At 37.6% G+C, this 14,014-nt stretch overlaps 1 protein-coding gene across 1 annotated transcript in view; it reads right to left on the bottom strand.

Moving 5' to 3' along the window:
* Positions 1–5,806, bottom strand: part of LOC106880844 (atrial natriuretic peptide receptor 3) — an 11,613-nt gene extending 5,807 nt beyond the window's left edge. The window contains exons 1-4 of the mRNA XM_089363934.1: positions 5,740–5,806; positions 4,746–5,010; positions 2,543–2,652; positions 898–1,260 (exon numbers count right to left, since the gene is read on the bottom strand). Of these exons, the coding sequence (XP_089220060.1) occupies positions 898–1,260; positions 2,543–2,652; positions 4,746–4,978 (706 nt within the window). The 5' untranslated portion in view covers positions 4,979–5,010; positions 5,740–5,806. The remainder of the gene's footprint in view (positions 1–897; positions 1,261–2,542; positions 2,653–4,745; positions 5,011–5,739) is intronic.
* Positions 5,807–14,014: the final 8,208 nt, after the last annotated feature.

The following is a 14,014-nucleotide window of genomic DNA, read 5'->3' on the forward strand; positions in this document are numbered from 1 at the left end:
AGACATGCAAGTATATACATGAGAATACATACGTGAAACAAAACATACAAATCTTCACATATACATACATTTATGCATGCATACATGCATACATACATACATACATACATACATACATACATACATACATACATACAAATCTGACTTAATCTGTGTCGAGGAAATTTTTATACTTGCTCAGCATGAAACTTAAGTAACAAACCGTAGCTATTAAAGGTCGTTTAATAACACATATACATGCACACATACAAATAACATATATATATATATACAGCCCTTAATCACATTCATACACCTATAGTTACTGCATTCATATACAAACACATCTTTAACTTCAACTTGGTTTAGTCATTGGAGTGCGGTCATGCCGGAGAAGTTTTAGTCGAATGAATCGATCCCAGTACTTAGGATTTGTTAAGTCTGGTACTTATTCCATCGGTCTTTTTTTTACCGACCGCTAAGTTACGAGAATGTAGACAAACTAACACCAGCTGTCAAGCGCTGGTGTGGGATAAACACACACCCATGTGTGTGTATATATATATATATATATATATATATATATATATATATATATATATATATATATATATATATATATATATATATATTATATATATATGTATGGATCAAAACAGTTTGATTCAAATTCGTTGCTATTCCGAGGGGTTTCAGGCGTGATGCTAATTTTCAGCCATATTGAATTTGAATGAGAGAGGTTGATTGTTATTACCGTAACTTCTATTATTCAAATTCAATATGGCTGAAGGTTAACATCAGGCTTGAAACTCTCAGAGTACCACACACACACACACACACATACATACATACATACATACATACATACATACACACACACACACACACAAATACAAGGTTGAATAATTAACTCCATACTTCTCCCGCGCTCGGAAATCATGTCCAGCAGGTCATCAATGGCCGTGTCAGACAAATCATCGGAGACCAGCTGCCAGTCACCAACGGTCATGTTGTTCTTGCGCATCGCTTCGTCTACAGATCGTGCAGCATAGTCACAAAATACATTCAGTTGGTCAATCTTTCGCCGGGACACGATCACAATGCGTGACCATTTGAAATATTTACAGAGCTGGACGAAAGCACCACCTAACTTGTTCAAGGTGGGAGCTATCCGTACTAAGGTAGAGAACACTTTCTTGTCGACCAGAACCGGGTCAGTCGACGCATGCGTGAACATTGGTAGATTCCAGAAAGATGAAAGTAGCCCGGCCGATTTGGTGGCTAGTGGGTAAGAAAAAGGTACATTGAATTCGTATTATTATACATTGTATGTGTTTATGTTCATGTGTATGCGTGTGTATATGTGCATGTATGCATGTATTTATATTTATTTATAAGTAGATATGGGTATGAATATAAGTATATCATATATATTATATGCACACACGCATGTATACACACACACACATTGGGTCATCCCATGAATAATGCGGTTTATTCACTTACATGAATTAAAAGTCAGAGAGAGACGAGATAAACTACCTGCATCAACTTGCTATAAAAGCAGGTAATAATTTTATCTTGTGCTTATTCTTAGTGCAAGTTTTGAAGAGTGCAGTTCGATTTTAACAGTTATTTTTTCAAAGCTATACTGGAAGTGACAAAAGAGCATATTCGATATATTTTGCTTTATCATTTCAATAAAGGCAACAACGCAACGGAAAATGCTAGGAATATTAATGCAGTATATGGGAATCGGACAATAAGCGTAAGCCAGTGTCAACGGTGGTCCCAGTAATTCCGAGTCGGAAACTACAGCCTAGAAGACAAGCCTAATCCTGGAAGATCTGTAAAGCTCGATGAAAATGTCCTGCAAACCCTGGTTGAACAAAATCTCATCGTAACTGCTGAGGAACTAGCAGAAGAACTTGGATTTGGTTATTCAACCATTGATCGATACCTGCGTGCCATCGGAAAAGTCAGCAAATTGGGTCACTGGCGATTAAGTCGATTACATCGACCCCAGTGCGAAACTGGTACTTAATTTATCGACCCCGAAAGGATGAAAAGCAAAGTCGACCTCGGCGGAATTTGAACTCAGAACGTAACGGCAGACGAAATACCGCTAAACATTTCGCCCGGCGCGCTAACGTTTCTGCCAGCTCACCGCCTTATCCTTCAATTCTATTAAGAATATATATATATATATATATATATATATATATATACGCACGCGCACACATGCATACGATCATAGATACACTATATACCATACATGTGTACGTATATACATATGCATACATGTATATATTTGCTAAGTCATCCATAAAAGCATTCTAAAATATTTCCCATTTGAATCTACTGTTTAGTTTTATGTACAAGTCCAATGTATGCATATATACAAGAATATACACCGCACCATATATTTTAGTACAACCCAAATTGAAATGAGATATCTTATCCGTTAATTCTGTTACAAGAAGATATATTTAATAAATTTGAAAGAAAACTTAAGAAAAATACGTTCATACAGGGAAAATTAAACAAATATGGAGACACTCACATGTTGAACATGGCGGCCCAATCACGGCATCTACTCTATCTTTGTCTCGTAACAGCACTAAATTACCGACTCCTTGTTTAGCATTGCACTTGTCATCTCGATAATGGAGGCTAAATCAACGATAAGAAAAGAATATATGTATGTATGTATGTATGTATGTATGTATGTATGTATGTATGTATGTATGTATGTATATATATATCCATATACATACACACCCATTTTTTATATTTTGTGTACTACACAGCGTAGTAGGGTCAGTTGGGCACCGTTAGTGAGAAAAACAGTACCATGACGCAATTCACTCTGCCAGAAATTTGGAAACGACATGCTGTACTGCTTGGCATTCGCACCGGAAGCTCCAAATACGAACGTTTCAGAGTGTTTGGGTGTCAATCTGAGGACTGTGCAGAGGATTCGGAAAGAATTGGATGAGTCTAATGGTGATCATGAAGGTACGGCAGCTCGGAAAATTCACACTGATCGTTCTGATAAGAAAAGAACTGAATTTGTTGGTGAGGTCCAGGCCATGATTGACAATGATCCCTCCAAGTCAATCAGGACCATCGCAAGGGACATGGCAGATAGTGCATTAAGACATTCGGTATTCCTCATAGAAGTCAAGAAAGGGTCAATTTTTATTCCAAGCCATCAAGGACAAGAGGAAAGACCGTGCTACGAAGCTTTTAAACAAACTCAAGCATTCTCTCCAACCGAACATGCTTTGGCTTTTCTCAGACGAAAAATTTTTTTGTCAGGATCAGATGGTGAACACAAAGAGCAACCGTTGGGTTGTAGTGTCCACAAAACATGTACTGAGAGTGATAAAAATCAAACATCCGGTCAACAACATGGTGTTTAGAGTGATCACTAGTGATGGCGACGTTATTCCTCCATTCATCTTCCCACATGGCTTCAGACTCAACACGGAGGCCTACATCAAGTGCCTGGAGGAGGTAGTGCTGCTCTGGGTCAAGAAGGTGGCTGCTGGAAGACCCTATGTCTGGCAACAGGACTCTGCACCATGCCACACAAACAAGGGAACCTAGTCATGGCTGTCAGACAATTTCTGCGCCTACATCACCCCTACCATCTGCAACCCCCTTGATTATTATGTATGGGGCGCAGTTGAGCGAGAGACATACAAAACTCCTTGTAACACCAAAGAGGAATTGAAGGTAAGGATTATAGCACCATTCCCTAACTTAAACAAAGAGACCGTACAGAAGAGTTGCAGGAGATTCCGAAGTCGTCTGGAGGCCATGGTTGAAGCCAATGGCGATTTTATTGAATAAATTTACTCTTTAGTATTTCAAGATATTTTTATGTAATTTTGTTAAATATATCTATTAAAATGAGATGTCAGTGTTATTTTCATTTCTGCGTAATTTAGACGATAGCTCATTCACCGCACCCTGTATGTATTATATTATATTATATTAAATTATGTTATATATATATATATATATATATATATATATATATATATATATACACACACATATATATATGTATGTATGTATGTATGCATGTATATGTATATATATATATATATATATATATATATATATATATATATATATATATATATATATATATATATATATATATATACATATATATATACATACATACATATATATATACATATATATATATGCACACTTACTGGCATTGATGATAGTAAATGTGGACTAATGCAACATATATTTATAGAGTTTATAGAGCAAATATTAAAGTACATTTACTGATTTGAAAGGAAAATGCTTGTCGCATGTCTTCATTGATTCCTGTTGGGTGTCGTCTCCTTTTATTGATTTGTTAGTCGGTTATAAAGGTGACTTACCCGTTTGCTTCAAGTATATATTGTATGAAAAATCAACTGTGAAAAGAAAAGTCAGATGATGGTGCCCGGAACAACACAGAAAAAGCAAACAATTACGCCAACGTAGATGCAGTTCAAATAAATGACATTCTACAAGCATTGGTGGAAACGTTCACATTTTCGTTAGCTGTGTGGACTGGGGCAATGGGAAATAAAGTGTGTTGCTCAAGGACACAACGTGCCGCCAGGAATCGAACTCACGACCTTACTTACGATCGAGAGCTGAATAACCTAACCACCAAGTCACGCGCCTTCTTGCAACGACAACAACAATAACAACAACAACGACGACGACGAGAAAAATTCCTTCCTGCTCACCTGATGTCAATATTGTTGAGTAGGGACGCTTCTTTGGCTTTTTTGATGGCAAGGCTCACAGCTGATGCCGACCTGTCCCATCCGAGACGTAGATGAGTCCAAGGAAACATCAGGCCCAGACGGATTACATGCTTTTTGTTTGTTGTGGCGTTCATTGAGATTGAATTTAGATCACTTGGTCCCAATATCAATAACACATATAAGATTTGAACGAGATCAATTGGCGACATCATTGAAAATCGATAAAAGGAGGCTCTTTGCTCAGCTGGATTGATAAATAGGTAAACATGTATAAATATATATAAAGAAGTGATTTAAAATTCTCAATCGCAGAATAATGCTAATAATATAGCCTGAACAGGATAAACTACCCCTATTTTGCAGAGAAAAGTGTAGGTGGCTAGCTGTGGACTCGAACTCACATCCCCGTGATTACGCGTCACGATGCTTTGACCGATTAAGCTATACGATACATCTCAACTCTTCTAAAAGCAAACTTCGTTTGTTTATTTACGTTTGTCGTAATTTGAATTTAATAAATATATATATTTTAATTTCTCTGTATGCAATGCAGGAAGTAGAAAAGTATTAGACTAGTGGTTCTCAACCATTTTGTACCTATGAACCCTTCTGATTCCAATTTTACTCGGTAGGGTGTGTGGGTGGGTCTCATAGCCAGTTTATCTTTAAAAAATCTTATTGTATTTTTATGATTAAATATTATTAGGAATTGTATAAAAATATATTCACACATGTATACATACACACAAACACATACACACATATATACATACATTATATATCGCATGTATAGATATTACTTATATGGCTATATTAACCCACTTGTATGCAAGTGTATGAGCGTGTAATTGTTTGTATAACTGTGTGTTGATGCGTGTATACATACATATACACACCAAAATGGCGACAAAGTATAAACTATAAACACAATAACAACAACAACAACAACAACAGCCATAAGAAATCAACTTACTGATGTGTCTTCTTTTCTTTGATGAATGTCCGTATGTCCATGTAATTCTTCTTCCGCTAAACCGATTCCTACTGTCAAAAGAGGAAGGGGCGAGGAATTATTTTGAGTCTTTAAAACCAAAACCCGAACTTACAATCGATATATATATATATATATATATATATATATATATATATATATATATATATATATATATATCTTTTACTCTTTTACTTTTATGAAGCCGATAAACCCTTTCTATAAACCCTATGCATTTTCTACACAACTTATACAATGTATACACGCAACAGATACTTATACATGCAACAGATGCATATTCTGTATACAAATAAAGGCAATCATCACGCTGCTTATTTGTGGTATTTTTTTGCTGTGGCCTTTACCCGGTCTATACACGGTCTATTGACTTAGGATTTATACGTTGCCAATAGAGATGAACCCAGAATACATCGTCTCCCTGTTGCTTACACAAATAGCATATAAAACATATATACTTTCAACATATAAACCATTCACGTTCTATTATTCATAACTAGCCTATACCTAGTTTACATACAGCTTATCAATACGTTATACACACTGTACACTCGTACACAGTTTATAGACAGCCATCGAAGATAATTTATGAAGAATATACACAAAAAATCGTCTTAGAAATACCGTCTACTCATTGCAATTAAGAGTCTGTATATAACTTATACGCACTGGTTACTTATACGATGCATACAGTCTATTTATACGCAATCAACAGACCCTAGATAAAGTCTATGTACACCTATTGATACAGTCTATATACAACAAACACAACATAAAAAACATCTATATACAGCCTATAGAAAGCTTATGCATACATCTATATATATATAGTCTTGTACACAAACTATACAATCTAAATATAGCCAATAAGAGCCTATATATATATATATGCCAGCAAACTAAACAACGTATACAAACAATACATAGATATTAAAAAATCATATACACCACCTACATACAGCTACCTATATACCCACAAGGCAAAATATATGATAGTATATATACAAAACTTATACACACTGTCAGCTAATTGTACAATATATACATGCTATAGCATATATGCCCACAACGTTCATTATACAATATACCCACAGCCTAATACACACAAAGCTTATAGACATAGTCTACATACAGCGGTGTATATATGTACCAACAGTGCATACTATAGAAATATACAAAACTTATACATGCACAACTTATTATACACAATATGCACACAACAGCCTATATACTCACAACGCATATTGCAGAATACATACGCAACGTATACACACACAACTATTTATACAATATATTCATACAACAGCATATACCTACAACCTAATACACCCAGAACTTATATATACATACAGCAGCGTGTATATATATATATATATATATATATATATATATATATATATATATATATATATATATATATATATATATATATATATGCTTCTTTCTGTTGAAGAGCATAGGCTCGAAACGTAAAAGACATTCTCACCTTCCCGAGCGTCAAACTAATACACCTGCTTGTCTTCTGTTTTTCTGTAAATTTCAACTATATATATACCATAGAATATATACACAACCCATGTGCACAGAACGCTTATTATAGAATATATACACAACTTATGTGCACAGAACTTATCAAATACTGTCTATACTTTTTTTTTTTTTTTTTTTTTTTTACACAAGAAACAACACCATTACAGAAGCGAACGTCGGTTGAAGGAAGATAGCCGTATGCTTGTGCTAAGATACATGAAGCTGCCAGATAAGATTGACTTTGTAACGTAAAATGGCTGATTGAGTCAATGAAGTGTTTTTCTTTTTCACGTTGACTGAGGTTTAATAAAAGAATTATATATAAGTATAAAAAATGGCTTCTCTCATTAACTCCAGTCACCACCACCACCACCACTACTACTACTACTACTACTACTACTACTACTACTACTACTACTACTGCTGCTGCTACTACTACTGATGTCTTGCCTTTTACGTTCAGCATCGATCTTTGGAGTCGCTCCACTCCAAATTCATATGCCATTCATATTCCCATCTCCCTTGGTAGCCCCCTGCACATCACACCCCGCCGCCAGCTTCATCATCGCCATTGTCACCCCACCACCACGTCCACCCCCCAGCTTTCCATCCATGCACTTTCACACTTTCATCCGCAATAATGATGGTGGTAGTGACGGTGATGGTGGTGGTGGTGGTGGTGGTGGTGGTGGTGATGATGATGATGATGGTGATGATGATGATGATGATGATGATGATGGTGGTGGTGGTGGTGGTGGTGGTGATGATGGTGGTGGTGATGATGATGATGATGATGATGATGATTACGGTGGTGGTGTCGGTGGCTGAAGTAGTGGCTTTTGGGCGTAGGAGTGAACAACGATTTACAGTCTCAGGAACTAATCGTCATGCACAAACCGCTTACACAAAAGATGTATATATATGTATTGTACACATTTTACACGACACGCAAATACACACACACACACACACACACACACACACACACACACACACACACATACATGCATACATACATGCATACATACATGCATACATACATGCATACATACATGCATACATGCATACATATATATACACACATATATACATATATATGTATGTGTGTGCATATATGTGTGTGTATGTATTTATATATCTATATGTACATAGATATGTATATAAATATGTGTGTGCATGTGTGCGCGTATGTCTGTATGTATATATATATATATATATATATATATATATATATATATATATATATATATATATATATATATATATATCGATATATATATATATCCGCTTCAACCTTTTACATGTATATATATATATATATATATATATATATACACACACACACACACATGTGTATGCATATATAGATATATACATACATGCATATGTATGCATATATATATGCACACGTGTATTTTCTGGCCTCTATTATTACTCCCTTCACCAACACAACCCAACTCCAGGTCACCATTAACTCCCCCTCTCCCTCCCCACCCACTCCGTGGTCAAAATGTGAAGAATTAATGACCAATAATATACCATTATATACTTGTCACGCCATCGGGTCTTACACGATTCTTCGTCTTTATCGTCGATATGACCACCACCATCACGACGACGCGGACCCCCCCCTCCATCATCATCATCGTCGTCGTCATCATCATCTTCATGGCTATCACTATGACCATCAGTATGTCATTGTCACCACCGCCACCACCACCACCACCACCGCCACCACCACCACCAGCACCACCGCCGCCACCACCACCACCACCACCACCACCACCACCACCACCACCACCACCACCACCACCACCACCACCGCCGCCACCACAATCGCCTAAGCTATCACCGTTACTTTTTTACTTCCACCCCAAACTGCTACTTACGCCACTGTAACCACTTCCACCGCCACTAAAACCCCCCACCACCACCACCGCCACTAAAAGCCCCCGCCGCCACCACCACCACCACCAGCATCGCCGCCACCAACACTTCATCACAATGATGATATAGGTCATGATGATGATGATCATCGTCACCATTCTTCTTCTTCTTTTTCTTCTTCTTCTTCTTCTTCTTCTTCTTCTTCTTCTTCTTCTTCTTCTTCTTCTTCTTCTTCTTCACCACCAATACCACCACCACCAACACCACCACCACCACCATCATCATCATCATCATCGTCATCATCGCCCCATCACCTGATGTCATTAGGATGCAGGACATTAGCTGTCGACAGACTAATTAATACGCTTATTAGTTTGAAATTAAGGATCATAGATGTTGGAGTCAATGAAAAATATATGAGATCAGAGGTTCGAATCGTGCCATCGGCATTTGTTTTGACTGTCTGACGCGAATCAGTAAATTTCCAACGGCACAGTCGACCTAGCTGCAGGTAAGGTACCCCAACTGAGTACCCTGCAGTTCCGGTATTGTAAATTAGAGACGAGTGTTTAGATGGCTTGCCGTCAGGGTTACATCTTGAATGGACTTTCGTCGTTTTCGAAGATGAGTGTTTGTTCGATCGATAAAATTTCCTCCTCCTTGGAATTAGCTCTGAGGGCCTTAACTGCTGCTACTACTACTACTACTACTACTACTACTACTACTACTACTACTACTACTACTACTACTATTACTACTACTACTATTACTACTACTTCTACTACTACTACTACTACTACTACTACTACTGCTCTCTTCTTTCGCCACTATATGGCCCTTTTTACCGTTATCACTCTCGCCTCATCTAACCCTACCCTGTGGCCCTTTCTATCATTTCCACTGTTGTACTTTCTATCGCGATTCTAGCAGCTCAGTTCTGAGCAGTGTTTCTCGACCCTTTTACCCTTGCGCAACCCTTAAAATAAATGACATTTCTCAAGGAACCCTTGCGCAAAAAAAAAAAACAAAAACAAAAATTATATACCAGGAACCCTTGCGTAAAAAAAAATATATAACTGGTACTTAATTTATCAACCCTAAAATGGGATGAAAGGCAAAGTCGACCTCGGCGGAATTTGAACTCAGAACGTAAAGACAGACGAAATACCACTAAGCGTTTCGCGCGTCGTAGCTAACGTTTCTACCAGCTCGCTGCCTTCTAACTCAGGATAAATGATAAATTAAGCTGCTGTACGATATTGCCCTAGAAATTAAAGGGAGAAAACTACACCTATCGTCCCACAGCCACTTCACAGTTTCCTCACTCCCTGTAACTCAAGAGGTTCAACAAAAAGAGGTCGATAGAATAAGTATCAGATTAAAAACAAAAAAGCATTGTTTGACTAAGCCTTTCAAAACGGTACTCCAGCATGGCCGCAGTCTAATGACTGAAACAACTAAAACAATAAAAGATGTATGGTACCGAAATAATGTAAGCTTATCTAAAGTGCCAAGAACTCTGCTCGCTCAAACGTCTCGAGGACAATAAACATTCTTTGAGTTTAGACAAAGTTTAGAGAAACACACAATGAAATTTTAAACGGCGGGTAGAATATCCAAGGTAGGTAACTATGTTTTGGTTAGAAGAGTTATTTCCCTTGCAAAAATAACGTCTGTCCATTTGCAAATAAATTCCCTTTTTTATTTTTAAATTTCCTTGATGTATATTGTAAGCTTTACATCACATTCACCAACGTTACCCATGACCGTTGTGTGTTTTATTATGCTTACTGTGCATGAACTTCCAATTTTTATTGTTGTCATTCTTTACTTGATTTATACATCAGTTACTGTCCCCTCTTTTAATATTTTCTAACGAGATGTAGTCCGCCTGGACATTCTATATACACTAAGCTCATTATTATATTATACCGTTATGTATTCTCTTAATCTGTCATAAAATATATTCTTTTAAACAAGATGACTACAGAAAGAATGTGAAGTGTATTGAAAGATTAATTATTTGGTTTTATGCCTGTAACTCTTACACAAAGTAACGCAACACATTCCGGACACGCGCGCGTAGACATTTTTAGCCATAATACAAAAGAAATTTTAGCCGGTTAAGCGCCCACACTCACACAGAAACAAACTGTAATATTCCTTTGCCTGTCGGTAACTAAATAGTATTAATAAAGATGTATACAATACAATATTGTATTGTAATGTATACTATATATGTATACTATATATGTATACTATATATGTATACTATATATGTATACTATATACATATACACACACACGCGCGCACTAGCAGTGCACCCCGGCGTTGCCCAGGTTTTATGACCAGCAGTCACATTGTATTATTTGTTCCCTGTCGTATGGCAGAATCGGCACACGAGGAATATGAAGCAAAGAACTCTTCTTTGTAAGCATATTTTTCGGTCATTTTCTGATGAACAACGCTGCAGTTTCCATCTACCAAATTCAGTCACAAGTCTGTGGTTGGCCTAGGGCTATAGTAGAAAATATTTGCCCACGGTACCATGCAGAGGGACTGAACATGAAGCCATGTGGTTGGGAAGCAAACTTCTCAGCCACGCAGTTATTCTTGCACCTAATATGTGTGTGTGTGTGTGTGTGTGTGTGTGTGTGTGTGTGTGTGTGTGTGTGTGTGTGTGTGTTTACATTTGTTGTTAAAAGCGAGTATTGTATCCCACTATGATTATGTTGTTTTGGTGCAGATGATGGAGATGGTGATGATGACGTTGGTGGTGGTCGTAATGACGATGATCTTATTGTCAGAATCATTAAAACGTCTATTAAATCGCTGACCTGTCCGTCTTTACAGCAAACACATACACATACAGACCTACAGACGCACACACATACACACAAACACACACATACATACACACATACATACACTTACATACACATACACACACACACACACACTGACAATTACATACACATAAATAAACGTGCATACTCACATACATAGACCTGACAACGACTGATACACACGCACGCGCATACACTCACACATATATATTTATACATACATACACATTGGCAAAACAACGACTCATGAGCCAGCGCACGCACACACACACACACACACACACACACACACACACACACACACACACAAAGACATGCAAATACACACACTGCTTTATACAGTGACATACAACTACACACACACATACACACACGAGCGCGCACACGTACACGCACACACAAGCAAGCAAACAGTGACACAAACACACACATACAGATTGACATCAACCAATACATACCTTCGCATATACACACACACACATATGCACTCTCTTTTTCCACCCCACGCACACACACACACACACACACACACACAGATATGTACACATGCATATTCATACGCACACATTTTTATTGGCAGAGGTTCTTTCCCCTCCAGCTTAGGCAGAGATCGAACTCTCAGTGCACCACCATCACCAAATATCCCTCCTGAGCCCCATACCACCAGCACCAGCACCATCACCACCGCAACCACCGCCGCCGCCACGACAACAACGACGACGACGACGACGACCACCACCACCACCACCACCACCACCGCCGCCGCCGCCGCCGCCTCCGCCGCCTCCGCCTCCGCCGCCGCCATGCCCCGATCTCCCCCAATCTATTCGCCAACAGACTCCAGGGCTTTGGTTGTCAGTAAACAGTGTAAACATGATTTGTTTGTTCCGTTTTGTGTTATTAAACAACCACAAAAGTCGATAGAAATGCTTAGTGGTACATCATGTTGTGTGGTCGCGTGTGGTTGCGTGTGAGTGCGTGTGTGTATGTCTGTGTGTGTGTGTGTGTGTGCGCGTGTAAGTGTGTATGTATGCAGGTATGTATGTATGGATATCTAATTATCTGTCTGTCTATCAGTCTACCTGTCTGTGTATCTGTTTGTCTGTCTACCAACCTATCTATCTATCTATCTATCTATCTATCTATCTATCTATCTATCTATCTGTCGGTCTGTCTGTCAGTCTGACTTTCTATCTATCTATCTATCTATCTATCTATCTATCTATCTATCTATCTATCTATCTATCTATCTATACTATTATTGGCTCATTTACAGTGTTTTCGCTGTTCCGCTGTTAGTAGCTTCTTTCAATTGTTCAGTCTGATTTTCACTTAGTATGCAATACCTGTGGATTTTTGCTACTGACGAACCTGAAACAAACAGAAATACGTATTTCGCTTAAGATGAACAAGTAAATAACAAATGTTGGCTTTGAGTCAGTTGGTTTAAAGCAAATGATGCCCTTGTTTGTTTCAATGACTAAATTACCAACACCTACAAAGCTGGTTGATTTGTTTTAGCATGTTTCTTTGTAAATACTATTATTTATGTTGTTAATTAAAATTTAAACTAATCAAGTTTATCTACGCTGTATATCAACAAGATAATACAATCATCCAATTAACGTTTCTAGTTGCCATACTTTAACCTGGATTGTTATGAGCGATCGAACTTCGAAGTACGACATGATTAAATTAGCGTAAGTTGAGGCAACTGTCGTTACCATCATGGTTCCACATATTTGTCGATATATGTTGCCACTGAATAAGTTTTAAAAGAGCATCTGGAAAATTACCGAGTTTGTATATTACATTTTATACATTAAATGCTAATATTTTAAATTTATTCAATATAGTGTAATTATATAATATTGCACACACACACACACACACACACACACACACACACACACACACACACACACACACACACACATATGTAATACATTTGTGAACAATAACCTAGAACACAAAC

Source organism: Octopus bimaculoides, chromosome 15 (genome assembly GCF_046866305.1).
Source record: "Octopus bimaculoides isolate indiv1 chromosome 15, ASM4686630v1, whole genome shotgun sequence".
NCBI lineage: Eukaryota > Metazoa > Mollusca > Cephalopoda > Octopoda > Octopodidae > Octopus > Octopus bimaculoides.